Source organism: Chelmon rostratus, chromosome 18, assembly GCF_017976325.1.
Source record: "Chelmon rostratus isolate fCheRos1 chromosome 18, fCheRos1.pri, whole genome shotgun sequence".
In the NCBI taxonomy this organism is placed as follows: Eukaryota; Metazoa; Chordata; class Actinopteri; order Chaetodontiformes; family Chaetodontidae; genus Chelmon; species Chelmon rostratus.
The window spans coordinates 18,756,531-18,777,687 of NC_055675.1; the positions used below are offsets into that span (position 1 = coordinate 18,756,531).

Genomic DNA, 21,157 nt, shown 5'->3' on the forward strand with positions numbered 1-21,157 from the left:
ACAGCAGAAAAAAGAAGGCGAGCCTTGATACAACAAGGAAGAGAGGTCAGTCAGCCGCCGTGGAAACCTGAACGCCAGTCGGGGAGTAAGGCTTTAGAAGAAGACCGATTCTTCGCAAACACACAGGAAGCTCCAGGGACAAAACATTTATATTTTAAAAAATTAACCAAACAAGACAGGATATTTTAGGGTACTGGCACAAAAACCTTACAGTTTCCAGGTTGTACTGAAGAAATAAAACACGAGTGGTTCTTTTTTTTTTTTTCTTCTTAAAGCATCTTTAAATACACGTGAAAGACGAGAACAACATGCAGGTTAAAAGAAAGCAAAGAGGGACACAACAAATAAAAAAAATACAAAAGAAATAAGGAGGAGGGGGGGTTAAGTTCAAAGTGCAGTTGGGTCATTCAGGTCTCCCATTCTGTTGACTGGTCTCCGTCTGTAGTCCTGTTAAGCTTCATCTACAACCAGCAAGGGTCGTATCTTGCAGATTTAGGGTGAAAGTGCCCTGATAAAACACTGATCTGGAGTTTACTTCCCTCTGGAGCCGGGGGCGGGGGAAGCGGACTGCTCGTCAGTACCAAAAAGAAAAGGCAAAAATGAATCACAAACATACAGTAGATGGTGTTTTGGAAGATCTAAGATACAAAAACCAGAGTATACTGCTCACACAGTTGCTACTATCATAGTACAAACAGCTAAGTATAGTTGGTCTGTTTCGATGCATCGCCCATACTTGCATAGTGCCGACTGCCCGGTTGGAAAACAGCTGAATCTTTAAATCGACTCTTATCTGCACCATCGGTTGGGATCTGTGCACGTGTGTTTGCTGACCGGAAAAATCACAGGAAAACTTGTCCCCGATCGGCAACACAATTCTTCATGAATGGCGCCTCCTGCAGTCAAGCCGCCATCTTCAAACCCCTTCAAGTGTCTGTTTTTGACCAAATGGTTTCTCATCCAGGTGAAATTAAAGGCTGGAAATAACCGCGGCAACCAAGAGTAAGAGGTTTAAAAGAAAGCTGAAAAGCTGATTCACAGCTGTGTTGGGAAAATCAAGAGAAACCTGTAGGAAGGGAAAACTGTTTTTTTTCTTAAACACAGCCCAAGTAGAGGTGAGAGAGCAGAGCGACAGTTCAGTCATTTGGCATAAAGTTAAACCACTCAATCGCATCAATCCCCAAACACTGTGTAACATAACGAAAGGAGACAGAGCACTGCATCGTGCCATCGATCACGCACCCACACCCACACGGAGACTTCAAGGGGCAATAAGAGGGAGGTGGGCTGAATTCATGTCATGGGATGAGTCAAAAAAAGCCTTCACCATGATGATTTAGCCATTAAAGGCCTCACACATACACAAGCAACACACAGTCCTGTCCAGAGGCAGCCCAGTATGTTATATAGAGACACTGACTACACCAAACTCCAGTCTGAAAAATGTCCATTTTAAGTTTTTACTTAAAATTACTTGCAGGCAGATGGAGATTCTTGGCATGGACTTCATGTTTTCAAAGCCTCTAATGTGTGTTGTAGCAAGTCTCTTAGACCTACTTAAAAGACCTACTTTTAACACATTTTTGGAGAATGGTGACATTCAAGAGGCAAATGTTCAGCAGACAAGACTGTCAATGAGGATTAAGTCCTGTTTTGAATAGGTATTCACAGCGGTAGTTTGACATTTTGGGAGCTACACTTATACTTGTTCTTATGGAGAGTTAGAAGTAGTCGTTTCAGCATCTAGCTCCCCCTAAAACCACAAACTGTTTTTACTTTTCTATTTTTGTACAGATTAAACACACAATGGTGCAGGTAGTTTTTTTTTAACTTTGGACAGAGCCAGGCTAGCTGTTTCCCTCCACTTCCAGTCTTTCTGCTAAGCTAAGCTAATCACAGACTCCATCTCTATACTGAACACACAAGACTCAAACACATCTTCATCATCATCATCTAACTCTAAGAAAGGAAGTGTAGAAGTGCAATTTCCCAAAATACTGAACCGTTTCTTTACATCTGTCTGATTTTTAGTGGGAGTTTGGTGTGGCTGAGTCTGTACCCCTGGAGAGAATTAACATATTGGTGCTAGCCTCAAGTAAGTCGCTAAACAGGAGCACAAATACACAAACAGTCACACACACATATGACAAACACACTCTGCCTTTTTTCTTCAGTCATTCAGAGAGTAAAGTAATCAGACACCAGCAGTTTGTCCTCAGACCACACCGCAGTCGGGGCATCTTGTCGGCCACTCCCAACCACCTCTCGGTCCGCTGTCGTCCTCCGCTCACCTCTCTTTAAAGAAAATTGAAAAGTGCCAGTTTGTAAAATCCCCCCACTCTCCTTTCACCTCCTCCTCTTGGTAAGACGGCGCTCTCAGGTCCTTCCGGCTTATGATTAGTAAGTGTGTGATCGAGCGTAACGAGTTTGAACGGAGCGCCCCGCAGCAGGTCGGAGCCGCAGGGAAAGCCGAGATGGTGGGAGGAAGGAGGGAAGGAGGGAGCGATGGAGGCGGAGTCACACTGAGGGCCACAGCCTTGCTTCAGATGAACTACAGCTGAGTTTTCCTCCTCGCGTCGGTTAAAGATGAGAGAAAGGTCTGAGCTGCTCCAGCTGGACTTCCAGGGATATCCTCTCTTCAAGCAGGTCCTGGAAAATTACACATTATGAGTAACTTTTTTTTTTTTTTTTTTGAGGGGAAAGAGTCAGGAAGAGGTGCACATCCTGCATACCTTCAGCTGTTGCTGCAGTTCACTGTTCAGTCGTGCCAACACTGTGTTCGTCTCCTTGTTTCTTCTGATTGAAGCTTGAATCGCCTTTTTGTCCTTTCCTACTGACCTGAAAACACACGAATACACACTGTTTTTACTAAAACGTGACACATACAAAAATAACAATTAGCAACCAAATAGCAACCAAGCGCTTTACCTGGGGATGGAAGGCTGGGTGGCCAGGACGGCGGCTATGACGTTTGATTTCTGCGGACCGTGTTGCTCGTCTTCCGGTCGAAGTTCATCTTCTGATTTCAACCTTCGCCGGACAGGTTTTGGAGGAGGAGCGAGCGGACCGGACGAACCTTTGGCCTGATGGGAAAACAAGACCAGGAGGACATCAACTAAACATTAATTCAATCAGAGGCTTAATAAGAAATGAATCACAAGTTCTCTTCTGTGAGTTTTCGCTGTTTGCAAGGAAGCTTTCACTTGTTTTTATGTCGTTTCTACAAGTTCAAATGTAATAATTATCAAATGTAAAGAGCTGAAATGATCACTTGTCAAGTGTAAATGCAGATTCTGACGATGTTACATTGGGATCTGTGACAGCTATGATCAGAATTTTGCTTTTTTCTGTCTTTTATAGACAGAAAAAAACACTAATTCACCTTATCAAGTGAATGATCAGCTGCTTAACTGAGAACTAAAATAATGACTAGCTGCAGCCGCGACTCATCTTTAGCTTGTCGGATTAACACAAATGATCATATTCTGACAATGTATTTGCAGTAATTAGCTAAAACATTCATGTATTTGTATTTGACTTACAGAGTTGACAGTCGCTGACGCTCTCTCATCTGCTTGGCCGTCACTCTTCACCGTTCTTAAAGGGCCGGCTCCCTCTGACGGCTTGTCCACCTGGAGACGCAAAAAACACGATCAAAAACCTGACAGGACAAACTCTGAACGCCAGACAATGAAACCTTTGAGTATCAACCACAGAATTATGGCTCTTTATTGATATTGAAGCATAATTACAAGATTGTAACTGCCTGGACTCACCACCAGTGGTCAACACAGTTATCTTTGTATCAAACATTCACAGATTGTGTGATCATGATAAAAAGTAGATTGACGATTTGATGCTAAAAAGAAATTTTGACAAAGTGAGGAAGATGAGCATTTCAAATTTACTGTATTATGATCAGAACTTTAATTTTCATTTGTTGTCATAAAGGAGAAAACTAAGATGTCATGTTGTGACCATTATGCTTGATGTGAATGATAAATTGAACTTTGCCAGATTTCTGTTCAGCAGTTACTGAACAGTTTATCTGGATATAAAATGAATTATACGACTGTGGATGAACTCTTGTCACAAACAGACGGTAAATAAGCTATTGTTCCACAGATATAAAGTTGAGACATGCAGTCTTATGTCACAGTTAACAGCTTCATATTTGCATCTCTTTGTTGAGAGCCTTGAACACAGAATGGCATCATTAATAAAATGGCAGCCTTTGTGAAGCTCCCCTCTGGGGGAGAAAGGTGTTGAATATTTACAATGAACAGCTACCTCGAAATAGAGATACACACACACTCCAGGTAACAACGCACCTGTCCAGGTTCACTGTGTAACTCAACCTCCGGCAGGCTGGAAGGCTGTTCAGACGCAGCAAAAGCCTGAAACTGACTGAAGTCGGCGAAATTAGGCTGCTGGGGAATCTGCTGGGGGGAGGTGGTGGTGAGCACGGCTCCGCCTCCTGGTGCACCCTCTGCCTCTGCACGATGCCCGGTGTGTGGCAGCGGCACTGACGTCTGGCGAGGGAGCAGAGAGAAGAGTGGGGTGAGGGCCTTCATATTGTCCACATCACACTTTATGCATGATGTGATGGAGTCAAACGCACTGTACCGCAGAAGAGTTTTTTATTATAGCTGTCTCACCTGTGTGGGCAGCGGTCGGGGAGGCACAGCAGGCGGGTAGGCTATCGTAGAAGGCTGTGGTTGTCCTGCTGCAGATGCGGCGGCGAAGGTGCGGTTCATGTCAAGAGACGAGGAGCGAGAGTGAGAGGGGTGGGGGCGGGGCGGAGGTGGAGGGGGCGCTACCACCTTCAGAGCCTCCGGAGACGTACCCGACTGAGACCTGAACACAAACATTTATGTTTCTGGAGTTATGGATGGGATACAGACTTCTACTGAATCTCTTTATAACGTGATTTATCAGAGCAGAAGAGGAGAGACGGTCAAAGACAAGCACATGTACCCCTGGATGACTAACACCCACTAATACTAGTGATTTAATTATGTACAAGTACTAACAGTGTGCTGCATACCCAAATCAAAGATATGTGCTTACACAAGTAAGTAACATAAACCCCAAAGTTAGAGAACATAAACAAAATTATATCCGATGATAGCTACTGACCTTTGTCTTGTGATTGGCTCCTGGTCTGAGGTGAAGGAGTCTGAACTGCTGTACCCGTCACCTTCATGGCAAAAAAAGAAAAATCCCAGAAACATGAGATCAACCTACTGACCTCTATTCCCAAAAAAAAAAGCAGCCCTGAACAAACTGACTCTGCTGTGAGCTGCGATGTATGAATGTAGACATGCAGTGTTTATGTATTGTCTCAATCTGTATGTCTTTGTGCTATGCAAACAAATCTCCTTGAACAATAAAATCTAAATCTAATCTGCTCCTCATCTCCGCTAAAAAAATCAGACTGAGTAAATAGTGGACAGAGCTTCCGGGTCTGAAAAGCAGCCAATGCATAAGTGTTAAACCTGCATTCTATCTCATGGCCAGCAGGGGGCGACTCCACTTGCTGCCAAAAAAAAAAAAGAAGTCCAATTGTATGTAATCTTAAGAGAAAATGACCTAACTTTTCACTTGCTTTATTACCACAGCAAACATTTTCCTAATGAGTTAATGGTCTCAATTGCAAGATTTAAGTCTCCTTCAATACAGCATAAATTATGGTCCCCTTTAGAACAAAATAGACCGTAAGGAGGGGTATGATATAGAGTGTGGCTGCCTTGTGATTGACACGATGTTACCATGGCTTCAAAATGGTCGTCCACAAACTGGTGTGTGACGTCATGGTGGCCTTACGCTTGTCTTAAAGATTAACAGACTGAGGCTACATTAGACACCACAAGCACAACACATCTAGTCTCTGACCAAAATCACGATGGTGCATTGCATTGTGGGTAACGTAGGAGCCAGGTTTAGATGAGGAGAGAGAATGCGTGGAATAATAATTAAATCTCTGGTTCTGCTGCACTGAGTGAGTCCCACGATGTTTTAGGACTCTGGCGCAGCAGCCCATCCTTTACTCACCTACAGTGTTGGCGGCTACAAACTTCATGGAGGCAGGTAATTTGGCTTCTTCGGACAGTTCTGGAGGTTTAGCCAAGAGTGGACTGGTAGGGTGGTTGTGGTCTAAAAGTTTGAGAAATAACAATAAGTGCTGAGTCTACTGCAGACAAGTATAAAGAATAACAGCAATAACTGAAAATTAACAGTTTGTCTCCTACTAATATTTCATCCCAGTAGATCTTCAGGAGAAGCTTCAGAAACTGCTAATAAGCCTGCCCATAAAACATTTCCACTGTCTGTTTATGAATAATAAAATCCAGACTGATTATGTTTAATCACATGTTTCTGTTTACTCATAACAAATGGCAGACTCTTAGATCATTGCCTCTCCCGCATTCCAAACTGGAGTTTACCCTCCACCCTCGGATCAGATTGTTTTTACGTCTCCAAAATGCGCTGGTACGGCTTCTAACGCAAGTTTTCATATTAGCTTTAACTCACAATCATAAGTGATGATGAATGCTATCCATAAAAAAACTCAATAAGCAATGGAAAAACAAAGCCTTAAGGGCAGAGGTTGTCTCACCGCTGCCAGTCCTCTTCAGCTCCATCTCCTGCATGTGGATCTTACTTGGTGTCATCCGGATGGGGACTGGATGGACGATAGCCGTGTCCTGAAGGACAGACAAAAGGACAGGAGGTGAGACGGGTAGATTTATGAGGGCAGGGAGAGAGACAAGTTTCACAGAAGGAAACAAGTTTGCAGTCCACAACACCTCATTCTCAGTTTCCTTCATCTGGCCTTGCCTCCATCTGTCAGCTGACTCCATTTGATACATAACAGCTGTGGCTTGTGTATCAAATACAAACAAAGTGAAGCCTTGACTTTTTGGTTGCTTCAGTCACATGGTGTGCTACAAGTTGATTCAAGAGTATTTGGATTGGTGGTGACCCATTTTCACAATTTTCTACTGTCATTATTTTAAGAAGATACAAAGATTTTACATATAAACCAAACTATGAGCTCTTAAAATATGATGCACTGTTACAGACTGAACTACCCAACAGATGCAATGCAGGACCTTTTGCTGTAAGGAACAATTTTTAATAATGCATACTTTTACTTTAAGGACCAGTGTGTAGGATTTAATGGTGTCCAGCAATGTTGCAGACTGTGACCACCTGAATTCCCCTCACTTCACCCTCCAAGTGTGTGTGGGGGGGGACCTATGGTGGCCACAAAACTTGTGAAAACGGAGGCCCTCTTTAGAGCCAGTGATTGGTTTGTCCACTCCAGGTGAGTGTAGAAACATGGCGGTGCAATATGAAGAAGAGGAGCCGCTCCCTCTGTAGATATAAACAGTTCATTCTAAGGTAACAAAAACACAATTATATTCTTATTTTCAGGTGATTATACACTGAGGAAAACATACTTATGATATGTCAAAATTTTCCAACTGGCCACCGTCAGCCCAACAACCAGCGAAAGGAAATATATTCACATAGGTGTGTGTAAAACACACTTCATTCAAACTCATCAGAAACTAAATAAAACTCACCAAAACTGTCTTGTTAGTCACCTGCTCTGCTTTGGTTGAAATAAACCCTTAATTCACAGAGTCAGATGTGAAAACTTCTGACTCTAGATGTTTTTCCCCGCTGCCTCTCTGCCATTGCTAACCCCTGTTCTACTGGGTTAGCTTGCTGAACAGTCCGTCACCGCACCGCGATTAGCAAAATAAAGGGCCAAAGATGGACAACTGGCCACAAATTCAGCCAATTGCCAATATAACTGTTCAATCGAACAGCCCTAATATAATATCATATTCCACTTCTGCCATATTCTGCCAACAGAATTCCACTAAATCTTACACACTGGTCCTTTAAGTAAATGATTTAAATATTTATTTCACCACTGTGTGATCCTCTGTGCATGTGTCATCCTTTTAGTAAAAAGCTGACTTGTGATATTTCATTAAAAGCAGTTCATCCATTGGTCATTTCAAAATGAAAAATTAAAAGATGTAAGGAGTTTTGTGTCACTAATGAGGCTCTGCTCTGTGATTTTTGTTGGGATTTCAGCCCAGAATTTCAGAGCACTTCAAAGTCATCTAAAAGATGCACACTCTTGCAATAAGGCAAATTATTGTAGCCAATGCAGCACTTTTTGCAGGATTAATAGTGCAGAGCTATTCATGAGCCAATTATTGCTGTAAGGAAAACAAATCTGCCAGAGGGACAAAAAAAATCTCAAAAGACAATTCAACACACAACCACACACTTACACAGGTACTTACAGTAATGACCATATATGGAAAAACTTATCTGTCACAATATGCAAATGTGCAAGTGATTGGTGGATGTCACTGTAGGAAAAAAAAGGTGATGTCCAATAGAAGCTAAGCCAGCCAAATCACAACACACACTGCCCACTGCTGATGCAGCAGACTGCACTTTGAAAGAACATCATGCAGAGAGAGAGAGAGAGAGACAGAGAGAGAGAGATAGAGAGAGAAAAGAGAGAGAGATAGAGATAGAAAGAGGTAGAAAGAGAGAGAATGCAGAGAGATCCAGAGAGGGTTAATGTCTGTCCATTAATGGTGAAACCATGCATACTAAGTGATTGACTTACAGGGTCAGCTGGTGCAATGTTAGAGTCAAATTGGGTCAGAGTTTGTGAGCTGGAGGAGCGCTCGCTAAACGTCTCCCACTGCTGCAGGAGACAGACAGACAGTGAGAAAAAACATGTCAGTCAGCCAGTGCAGTGACATCACACATTTACAACATCAGCCTGAGCCTCTACCGTGACGCGACATCACCATCAGTCATCGGCAGATGACGTGGTGATGCGACATCATCAGCGGGCGTGGACACAAAAACGGACATCGCTGACTTTCATACAGAACAGCAGGCTACCACCACAGTCCAAGAAATGAGAGAGGAGGTGCTGAATTATCAGGAATTATGTTTGATAAATGAAGAGGATGGAGCGGCAATCAAATCATGATGGATGGACAAAGAAAAAGCAACTTCATCTAATTAACCCTGAGCAATTAATCGTGATGACACAAATGCAAACACAGCAAAAGCCAACAAACATGGAGCTTAAAGTGTGTGTGAAAATATGAATAGAGTTCATGTGAATGTGTGTATGTTGGAACCTCATTGCTCTGGTTCATCTCTGGCCAGGCCTGGTTGAGTGACGGCATGGAGGGAGATTTGTTGGGTGTGACCTCCACCGGGGAGCCCGAGTATCCAACGTCAGCAGTCTGCTCCGGGACCTCTGAATATGAACGATTGGACAGAGGTTAGCCTGAGTCTTTAGCAACAACCAAAGACAGAAATATTAGGGGTCCGGATGGTAAACTAAAGGCTGTAAATAATGTGAGAAATATAATGGTATCTTAAAGGTCTTGTGCATAGGATTTAGCAGCATCTAGCGATGGGCTTGCACATTGCAACCAACTGAACACCCGCCCCCCTAACAATGGCTGCTAAAGATGCAGTGAAACATGGCGGACTCTGTGAAAGAGGAGCTGCTCCCTCTGTCGATATGAAGAGCTCATTTTAAGCAAACAAAAAACACACTGATACTGATTTTCACTCTGAGGTTTTGCTGCAAAAGCTTAAATTGATGTGGTATGACCAGTAGCTTAAGGTGGCTAATGGTAGCTAAATAGCAAAATTAAGATGAATACTACTATGTAACAGACATTACTGTGTCTGTTCACTGACTTTATAACTCCTCCCCATCTGTGGCTGTTCAGCAGAAGCTACAGAGACTCACTTTCAAATGTCTGTCAGTCAAACAAACCCTGACAAATATCAACTGATTACATGGTTTACTGCCACTGAATACTGCTCGACTACTTTCTGCATGTGGTTTTCTGCTCAGATGGCACATCTACATTTAAGATTTGCACCGCTGTTAAACACCAGGGGCAAAGAAAGGAAAAAACTTTATTTCATTTACAGTCAAAGATCACAGGATTATCTCAATTTTTTGTCATCGTACAATGTCATGCAACCTGCTCTTCAGAGGACATAATGTCAAAATGAACACTAGTGGATTTCAAAACAACATTTTTGGCGTGCACACGCCCTAGCTATGATTCCAAACACTCCAAAGGCATTATGTTCAATGCATGGCTAAGATTACTAACTTGAAACCTCCAGCAGAGACAAATAATTCTGCTGAATGTGTTGCTATTCTCTTAAAATACAATTCTGTTTGAATACAGAAAGCTATGATTTCTTTCTTTGCTGTTCCCACAAGTTTTGCTAAATAACAAAAGCTTTATAAACAAGTTTATTGTGGCAGTCGGCTGATGTGTGGATGTGACATTAAAACAGCAGGAAAAACGCACAGTGGCTCCATCCCAACTACCGTGATTCAGGTTTTGCATACTGCAGTGCCGTTACTTACAGGTTTTAAGAGGCCTGAGGTCAGGAAATTATGTGAAGGAGCATCAGAGAGAGACAGAGAGAGAGTGAGGCTGCGTACCTGCTGAGTCATCCAGGTCAATCAGCTTTGGCATCAGGCTCTCAGGCAGCTTCTCAGGGAGGTCGTAGCCATTCTTCCTGGCCACGACCAGGTGGAAGGCGGCGCAGAACTCATCCAGGGTCAGTGCCCCGTCTTTATCAAAGTCTGACAGCTCCCTTCAAAGACACATTAGACATCTGTGAGTCTAAATGTGACTGACAAAATGCATCACAAAGATCACCACTGTGAGCTTTTTCAGTATGGATCGGCTGCTTTTCTGTCGGCGTCTATCTTTCCCACATCGTTCGAAAAGCGTAGTCTGCTCTTGCTAGTTCAGATGTCGCTTCAGATGCTCATGAGGGCATCAGTATGCCGCAGAGGCTCAATTTACACACAAGAGCCTGGTTCAAGAGCTCAAAACAAGTTACGACAACCAAAATTAAGGCCTGCGCCTACGCAGATGAGCCTGTGAGGCTCATAACAGGACCTGACGACAGGCTTTTGATATGTATTCATTAACTGAGCAATGACCCAGGAAAATGCTGTTTCACTTGAAAACAACGACATGTTGGTATATTGGACTCAGAAGATGAGATTTTTAAAATGAATCTTTTAAGTAACAAAATCAAATAAAAAGGCAAAAGTTTGCTTTTCCTTTATCAGAAAATGCTGATTTCAGGAGCTCAGTTGCACTCCATCTTGCATTCCTGTCCGATCCACCATAGCAATTAACGGCTCACCACATCAAGTTGAACAAATATAGAAATTACTGAATTTTCAGAATAACTTAACAACAATACTGATGCAACTTTTTACTGTCCCGCTGTCCTAACCTACCATGTTAAAGAAATGATTAACTTGTCATATGATGGTTGTAGTGGTGGTTCAAACATCTACAGGGTCACTGAAAACGTCTCTAAAACAGACGAACACAGCGGTGAAGGTGATCGGCAGAATAATGACGACTCACCAAATATGTGACAACTCTAAAATCGGTAGTTTTGATTTGGTGAAGAACTCTTTTGCGGCTGAACCTGGAACACAAAGAAACAGAGTACGGATGATTGAAACACAGTCATGCATGTTTGTGTGTGTGCGTGCGTGCATGCGTGCGTGCGTGCATGTGTCTATATTTTCCTACCAGGTATGAAGCCGGTGAGGTCTGGCTGGATGGTTTTGAACTGGTTGATATAATACTGTCTCTGTTCATCCGTGATCTTCCACGGATCATCATAACCGCTGGACTGTCGCTGGATCTCATTGGTCGTTGCTGCTGAGGCCACTGTTCGTATCGTTGTGCTTTCCTATACCACGTGTGACAATCACAGGAAAATGTTTAAAAAGTAGCACTGGTTAAACACACAATTAAGTAAAGCAGGACGAAATAAACGTGCTGTTTCTTCTGTGGCTGTATGTGCTGTTGTGTGTCTTTCTGGCCCCAGTTTGGATTGTCAACACATGAAACTCATGAGTGTGGCAGACAGGAAAACTCTTTTAAATCTCTTCTTAAAACTCATTTTTATCTCATGGCTGATTTTTCTTGACTTGTGAAATTTGATGTAATTGTTTAAATAATTGTATTGTTATTACAGATTATATAATAATGGACAGTATTTACGTTGGTTATTGTTTTTTAAGTTATTATTAATATAGTGGCACAGACCAAAGCCCATAGTAAACAAATTAAATAAGGGCTGCTACTCTCTGAGAAAGTGAAACTCAACCTGTTGCCTCTCTAAGACAAAGCACCGTCGCAGTTTTTTGCTTTGCCTGAGCGATCTCTCACAAGTTCCTCGAGCTTTAGTCTTGTACTGCCGGCAGATGAAGCACTGATATGAAATTCTGGCTCATTTTTGGGGCAGAGCTGTGGTTTGTATTCTCTCATGTTTAATGTTTGCAATGTCTGATGGTGCATTTTCATCTGATTTGAGGTTGGTGATGTCCACCATCATTATTAACACAGCCTCACAATATTGCACAAAAGCACTCTCATAGCATTCTAATCTATACTGATGAATTATTGTATTATCTACTGACGGTGTACATGTGTGCTTCAACAAAGTGTTTATGTTTTTGCTGTCTCTCTTTGTCACTACAGACTCAATTTATGTTGTATGATTAGCTGAGTGTGTTGTTCGATTGGTGTCCTAATTAGTTAATTACAATAGGTCTGCTTGTCAACTGAAGAATTTTAAGCAGCGCTGCTGTACCAAGAGGAGAGTCGCACAAAATATAACTAGAATTTATCTGGCCAGCTGCGGTATTGACACCTGGACAGGAGCGTAACACTGCCCTACCTGGACTGACGACGGATGCATTGCTGGGAGCGCGCTGGATGGCGGGGTGTCCGCTGTAAAACTGACCCAACTTTCCTGACCTGGAGGAGGAGGCGAGTGGGACGACCACATTCCCTCACTGGGCACTGGACCTGGAGGGAGGAGGAGAGTAAAGCATACAGCCATCCCGTGATGCACACATAAATATACTGTAAGTGTTATTCAGAAGGGATTAGGCTGCAACTAGCCATAGATTTCTTGATAAATAAACAGTTTTGTCTGTAAAATGTAAGAATATAGTTATGAATGCCAGTTAAAATTTCCCACAACCCAAAGTGACCTATTTCTATAGGTTGCTTATTCAACTACCAGTCCAAAACCTTTTATATCGATTATCCAAATAGCTCTCGATCCTCTTTCTGTCCATCGACTAATCAATTCCTTTTTGGAGCTCTGGAGAGGACTGTTTTCATACCATGCTTTTTTGTTATACTTCCACCACATTTTGTGCTGATGAAAGCACAGCACAGATCACGTGATGTCTTCTTTGTTCCCCTAATGACTAACAGAAGTAAGTGCCATTCTTTGCAAACATCATTTATGTACAAGCTGCAAACACCAGGAAGTAACACAAACACAACCAATATGCTCTGTGCCGAGCGCCGACTCTTTCTGGCCAAACTCAGGCGAGCATCAACTTTCCTCCAAAGTTGTCCCATTTTCATTACGGTTGTTGTTATCATCACCGGTGGCCCCCAAAGAGTGAAACCCTGCCTCTTCTTTGCTAGTCATTATAAATTGCAATGGTAGGTGTTCTACTATAAAAACATTACATTGACTCTTTCAGCTTTAGAAAACAGTCAGTCAATTACCAAAAGAGTGAAAAATGTCCATATGTCTTGTTTTGTCTGACCAACGGTCTAAAAACCATAAATATTCAGATTACAATAATAAGAAACTTCTTTTGGAGTGATTGATTGAAGATCAACTAATCGACCACTTGTTGCAGCAGTACTTTAACTCAAGATGCGAGCATGTCAAGTGAATCACAGCGCTGGATGCTACCTGCTTGCGGTTCTCTGAACTGCGTCCACACAGCTCCGGTTGCAGCCACCACCGGCTGTCTGTCAGCGTTTCCTCCGCTGTGCTGCCGCTTGTGTTTCCTCCACGAGTGAGGGGAGGTAGGGGGAGACTGATGAGGGGAGACCACCGGGGACGTTGGTTCAGGCTGGCAACACATATAAATACAATAAAACACATGAAATATACTATCAGAAAAAAAAAAGCCATTCGATAAACAACTGCAGATTTAATGACAAAGAACGTTTCCAGACATAAAATCTTAATCGAACAATTAAGAAACATAAGACTGCAGAATTGTGCATATGTCTTATGGTTTCATATGTTATGGGTATTAATTTTCAGATCCGACTTCAAATGCTACTAGATTTCAATCTTGAACACATCCGATTCAAGTACAGGCCAATAAATACTACTTCAAAGCTCTTTATCTGCTCGTCAAAGATATGGCATGTTCAAGCAACCAGTGAATGAACATTTCCTGACAGATCCAAATAGATATGAGTCGAGGAGGAGGTCTACATAACTGGCAGGCAACACGCTGGTGGTTTCAGCGAGGAAAAGTCAGCAGTAGAATGCTTCAGACAGTAATGTGAGCTCGAAGTATTCGAACATGCACAGGAAAAAACACAGGAAACACATCAGTATTCCAGTGATATATCTCCAGTAACTGCTGGCTCCAGCTGTAGGAGGAAATAAAAAGTGTGCACCATGTTCCCCACAAGACAGATAACACACCAAAAAGTCTATATTTAATGCAGTTATTGCAGGATTTGCAGAAAAGGAAAGTTTGCTTGTCTTCAAGGCCTAAGCCTAACACAATAACATTATTTATTGTCTATGCACGTAGAAATGTATTAATTTTTTATCAATGGCTAGGCGATTATAAGAAACACAGCAAAGGAACACAATGATTTAGGATATTAAAAAGAAACAAACAGTGTGTCAGTATGTTTCAATTACTTACCTGTGGCTCTATGCTGGGTGCCAGGGGCTGGATGACCTCATGGACAGGAAGTGAAGTGGATGATGGGGGACCTTTCTTGTTCTGGAGACCCCTGCCTGGCGGTCTGGGTATTACTGCAGTGGCAGAGGCTGGGTACATCCCCTGACTGTCTGTGTCCTGGTACAGTGCCGCGTGCCTGGCCTCCGCCTCATTCTTCCCCACCACGAACCTGGGCAGCGGCAGGTCTTTGACTGGTGAGACAGGAATCCATTCACGGGATCAGACGACAGTTTTGTTAAATATTGACTCAAGGTGCTTTAATGGCTGAAATTGCTCTCGTTCTGCTAAAACTGTCACATATCATCAGTTTGTTATAATTAATGGTTTTCCTGATATATTTTTCATTTTTCGCTGACGAGTTTGCTTTTTTTGTGTAGCCACGTTCCTTCAGCCTGCCTCACGTGCCTCTACTTCACTGATTGACTGCCTGCATATTCCAGGATGCCTAGAGAAGAAGCATGATCTTGTTGCAATCAGCTGTTTACAGGAGTTTGTGGAGAGCGACAGCTGTACAATGAGAACAACAATATGTGAGTATCCCTTTCAGAAAGATCAGGCTGCTTCCTCAAAATAAAACATGCACTGAATGTGGGTCTATTGAGGATACTGTCCCTGCAGTAAATGGTGTGTTTGTGTCCTATACAGTAGTTTTCTATAACGTTGAATGGCAGGGCAAAACGGTGACATAGAAAGAAAGTCTTCACTACTGGTTTCCCATAGAACATACAACAAACCTTGACATTTTTAACGTTTTGCATAATTATTGTTTTGTTTGTATCTCAAAACCAATGGCAAGTACTGATAAACACAAAATAGACTAAATAAGCAAGGCTGAAATTTCACAAAATAGACATGACAAATGAATATAAGATGTAGAGCATTTAAAACAGAGAGATTGAGCAAAAAACACACAGTTATTGGTCTGCGACTATTTAGGAAGACAGTAATGTATCATATCCAGTAATCATAAAAATATGAAAAACAAGAGAGGAACAACGTGGGATCAGAAATGCAATCTCTCTCTCTCTCTCTCTTATCTCTTGATTAAAAGCTCACTGAGCAGGGAGCGACACAAATGAGGTGCATGTCGTATTAGATTGTCATAATTAACCATAATTAAGCGCTAGCGTAGTTGCCAGTTACTGAGCACACTGAAGCATACACTGGATTTTTTTAGGCTGACATCGATATTGATGCAAAATATATTAATTTTGATAAAAAAAATTTACTGCCAGCCATTTCATTAATGGATCAATCATTTCGGTCAGTTTCAGATAGTTGCTAGTTCCAGCATCTCACGTATCAGGACTTTAAGAATATATCATTAGTTGCGGCACCCACTAAAAATATACATTCACAACTGAGAGTTGATTAGCCTAGTCAAAATATTCTTTGAACAGGTGGTGGAGAGGCAAGCTATCGTCAGCCCCTTCTCAGTAAACAGCAGACATGTGGGTTCAACTGAACTGAAAGATCCAATGGTGGCAGCCTGACAGACCTGAATGCATGTAGCAGGAAACATAAGAGCAACGTGTGCTATGTCTTCTAGAAAGCGCATATCAACTGCACACTATATTCATATCCTACGTGTGCAATGTTTTCTGAATGCTCACTATTCACCTCTGACAGCTTAATCTCCTGAATGGAGATTAAATAAGTTACTTTCTATTCAATATCTGAGCAGGACGGAGGTGACTTTCTGATACACAAAGCAAACAAACGTTTTAAACTCACTGCATCTACTTTTGAGACAACCTTATCTTTAAGAGAGAAAGGTCCAAATAACCCCAAATCTAACAAGCACCACTTTGAACATCATGTCCATTTTGCTATGAGGAAGTGGCCTCTGCGCTTCCTTATATATTTTTGATCAAATTATGAAATCATGTCAGAAACTTCATGTTGCAATACTTCAGGGCAAACATGTAACTTCATGCACTGGGTGACTGACATTTTCCTAGTGTTTTTTTTTTTTTGAGGAGTCACGCCAAAAACAAACAGAAAAATGCAATTTTGCAGTTAAACCCTCAAGGGCTTAGACTATAAACTCCATTTAGTTGAGATAAATAGACAGCTTTTAGAAACCGCTCTAATTATCAGCCACCTGATAACACTAACACTGAGCTACTGATACCAACAGCGCGGAATGGCTGGCATAACATGCATTAAATATTTTCTGATAACATTACATTACATAACATTTTTGTCCCAAGCTACCAATATTTTTCCATACACACACTTAATAAGCAATTTGGGGTTCAGCATCCTGCTCAAGGACGCTCTGACATGACAGAAGGAGATGCGAATCGAGCCACCAACTCGAACGATTAAGGACTGACCCTCTCTGATGTGATTAATTTATTTTAACTGAGACACAAATGCCCACCAACTGCAAGTTTTCAGCATCTAACGCAGTGAATAAGAAGCAGTTTTGAAGTATTTTACATCCTTTTTAATGTTAAGCCCATCATTTGCACACTTTAAACTAAGATTCTTCTATGCTGCCCCTTGCTTCCTGAGCCACAACATCCTCAAATTCATTAAGCTATGACATCTAAAATAAAAACAAGATACTGACCACCATGGATACACACAAAAGCTTTGAGTTAAACAGAGAAATCCAGTGTCTGAGAACCTGGTATGTTTTATATGATGCTACTGAGTGAGAATCTGTTCTTTCTTGTGAGACCAGAGGTTCAGGATGGTGGACTCACTCACCCGAGTTGAGGCTCTCCACCCTCAGGGGCAGCCCGGACTGGGCAATGGCAATGAGCTTCAGAGCGATGTAGAACTGGCTCCGCCCGAAATGACCCAGCCGAGTGGCTCCACACAGCTCTGTGATCTAAACCCACACACAAGGACAATTTGTGGGAACAAGGACAAGGGGGAACAGTTAACAACATTGTATTCATGTGAAACTCTGATAGTAACCACGTGAGAGAGTAGAGAGGACCAGTCTCCCCTCTGACAACTCATAACCTTCAAAACTCTACATGGAGGAGTTAAACAAGAAAATAAAGGACATGTAACAAGAGGCAGAATGATTTTCTTATCAGTGGTCACAAGCGACACTGCAAACACTTGATATATTGTGCTTAAGTTTTCCAAAGACTTACTGACTTAATGTGATGCAGTTTACCTGCTTTAAGTCCCAAACACAGAACATGCAACAGTCGTAATCACTCTGTTCATTGGCAGATGTTCAGTGGGTCTCGCCACTACTAAGCCTGATTATCACATATTTTGTTGGACTTGACGTCATGCTGATCAGGCTTTGTCCAAAACGGTAGCTCGTCCAGCACAACAGGAACTACAGGGTTTAAAATGTTCAGAGACATACAGTCATCGTGTAATTTTTGGTGAGAGCGCATAATGCATATGCCGGCTACATGATTAATATGTGGACACCAGAAAGCTGAGGACAATTAACACCCAGGGAGTTAAACTTCATAACATTAGGATGACTCCTCAAGTGTGAGTCCTTCAGCGCTGAGAGCCACAACACCGACAGCCCGCCACAGCTGACTGATCCCTTTCTTGCTGACAAAGGACTTATTCTGAGTGTGTGTGGATACAAAGCACCAGTGACTTTCCTCAGCCTGTTACAACACGACACTGTAGCTGTATGTGTCTCATAGGCCACCACAGTGCACATTTTGAAAGTAGAGGATTACAACACTGCCTAATTCTTCCACCACACAGCTCCTCTTGTTGACCTTGAAAAGGATTCTGACTCACAAACTGCAAATATTGGCCTGCTGAGAGACCCAGAGTCACTACAACAGGCTGCAGCAGTTTTAACTAGCTGCTCCTAACTCACAGTTAACAGACAGAGCAGGGACAGTCTGGATGGCTTCATGATTGGTGTGACCATCATGTGAACACTATAATCCGACAAGAAGCAAGTGTATCTGTGGGTTAATACATATTTACAAAAGGCTGGGTTCTAGTGTTGAATAATACACCATTCCCCAGTCGTGTGTTGTTGAGACACTTCAGGTTAGGTGACAACTTTTATAAATCACAATAACATGTGGACACTGTGACATTGGGTCTGCATTTCTACCGTGTCAGCTCAACCCAGAGGCGAACAAAATGACACATTTTAAAAGGAGTGAGAGGACAGGAAATAGTAGGCAGTAATCTGAGGCAAAGGGCTGATGAGGACATGATTTGCTACAACGTTGTGCACATCAGCCGCTGGTCAACACATGTCCACAAACAGACCTTTTGGGAGAAGACATACCAGCATCTGCCCCATGTGTGAGATGTTAATTTGAGCCAAATTTTCCAGCTAAGGTTAACTATGTGACTTGGCTGCCCACTCTCTTTGGCTAAGGCTAACATTAGCCAGAAGAAGGTGTGTCTCTTTTGCTGCGCAGCATTGCTAACCACCAGGGCTAACCGTAGCTTTACCGGATGACAGGTCAGCTCTGTCAGCCAGGGAAGTTTGCAAAATATCAATTAATAAGGCTACGTTTCGTGGTCAGCCTCAAAGCCTGACGATAAGACTTTAAAAACTGGCAGTCGCTAACGCTAGCTTACCTGCAGGACAACTTCGCTGGGTAGCTGGGCCGCCCGGAAAAGGTCAAGAACTCTCCCATTGGAAGCCACTTTTTTGGTGTTATCCGTGTCGCAGTAAACGAACAAATCCGAGTAGTATTTCTGCTCGATGTCACTCAACGTTAGACTTTCCATCGTAGTACCAATCGAACCTGGAAACCGGACTAGTTGGCTGTTGATTAGCCCTTAGCCAATGGCTGGGGCAGGATCCAAAAATGGGCGAGACTTCGGATCCCAACTTAGCTAGCGTTACTGCACTAGCTAACGTTCAGGTTAGCAGTAATAATGTTCACAACGCGCTGTCGACTTGCTGTCGTCTTATCCCACTCTCTGTAAAAACCCCTAATGCTATCTGTTGACAAAGAGAGCTGATCACCATTCAAAAATTCAAATAAGGAATGCTTTCATACAGTTAATCACTAAGTTAACTTGTTGGGCCAGCCAATCCAAGCAGCCAACAGCTGGCTAATAGTACAGCGAGCTAACAGCTACCTTGAATCAAAGTCAGTGGCAGGCAGTAACGTTAAGCTAGCAAGTCGCAAAGTGCGTCCACCTCCTCAGGCTGGACGTCTACCGCGTTAATCTCACGTAATAACACTTCTTCTTCTCTGAATCCGTTATGGGATGGTGTTTCTGCGTTTCGCTAGAGACAAATTCCTCTGCGGGGCCGTTAGAAGTAAAGTTTCATGGTCTTTGGGTTCCTTCCTCTAGTAATCTTAGCCGCCATTCCTGCCGCCAGTGTCAAGCCACTCAGAGATAAAGAAAAATTTCCGGTAGGATTCTTCAAATTAAAATACCAAGTAATGAGCACTTCAACTTTGTATAGTGGCAATTTTACCCTTATTCAATCTCAAATTATAATACCGATTGTACAGGCTGCCTTCCTTCATGGCTCAAGTGTGAGTTCACTACATTTAAAGGCTGGATTAGCAACCAGCCAACGTGGGCAACTGCCTTGGGGTCCCAGCTGTTAGGAGCCCCAATTGCCACACGCACATTACACAAAAAGTCTGTGGTAATTTGATTAATTGCAAGTTTATTGGGCAATATGTAACGTTAAAGCTGAACCCTCTGTATACTTGTGTGATATCCTATGCATTTTTACCTGTCTTGTCCCCCTGTCTTGTCATGGAGCCTCGTGTTGAAATTTGCATGGCACATATGCCTAAATAAGTTTGTGCTTCACCAAATAAACACAACAGAAGCGAGAGAGCCCCTGTCAGAGGGCTATGTAGTTCCTATTCAGGTCATAAGTGCAATGATGTTAAGGGATAGCCCATTGTTATGTTCTGAATGTCTGTCTGAATATACAAAAAACATCTTGTGCTGTGCTTTCTTGTTGCATATTCCAAAAGTTATTAACTAATTCATTAGTAGTCCAGCATAGAAAATCTGTCCACATTGCACAGACAGGGGGAGGGAAATTAGGTTAGTGGGGACCTTAAAGCTTTTATTTACTCTGGGTCCCCAAGTAGGGCAATCCAACACTCAAAAGTCATGTTATCAATAAATAAAATGTTATGTATTTTACATCTTTGAAATCACAATATCGTGATGATAAGCCAACATTCAATTTTAGAGTAGCTCTTATATCTTTTTTCAGGCGATAGTCCATCCATCCATCCAGTTTCTTCTGCTTGCTTGCTGGGATGCCCAGACTTCCCTCTCCCCAGACACTTCCTCCAGCTCTTGCTTCAAGTATTTTTTTATCAATTA

General features: G+C 42.4%; 1 protein-coding gene across 2 annotated transcripts; it reads right to left on the minus strand.

The window, feature by feature from the left end:
• Positions 1–218: 218 nt before the first annotated feature.
• reps1 (RALBP1 associated Eps domain containing 1) lies at positions 219–20,161 on the minus strand. Of its 2 annotated transcripts, XM_041959056.1 has the most exons (19): positions 19,424–20,161; positions 17,597–17,720; positions 14,840–15,069; positions 13,858–14,020; positions 12,814–12,944; positions 11,658–11,820; positions 11,487–11,550; positions 10,538–10,692; positions 9,195–9,316; positions 8,666–8,746; positions 6,620–6,707; positions 6,055–6,156; positions 5,140–5,200; positions 4,659–4,857; positions 4,332–4,532; positions 3,543–3,632; positions 2,929–3,083; positions 2,733–2,838; positions 219–2,649 (listed from the first exon to the last, which is right to left on the minus strand). In XM_041959056.1, the coding sequence occupies exons 1-19, from the start codon at positions 19,574–19,576 to the stop codon at positions 2,581–2,583; spliced, it is 2,457 nt and encodes an 818-aa protein (XP_041814990.1). In that variant the 5' UTR covers positions 19,577–20,161; the 3' UTR covers positions 219–2,580. The 2 variants fall into 2 exon arrangements, with proteins under 2 accessions (XP_041814990.1, XP_041814991.1); XM_041959057.1 differs by lacking the exon at positions 8,666–8,746.
• Positions 20,162–21,157: the final 996 nt, after the last annotated feature.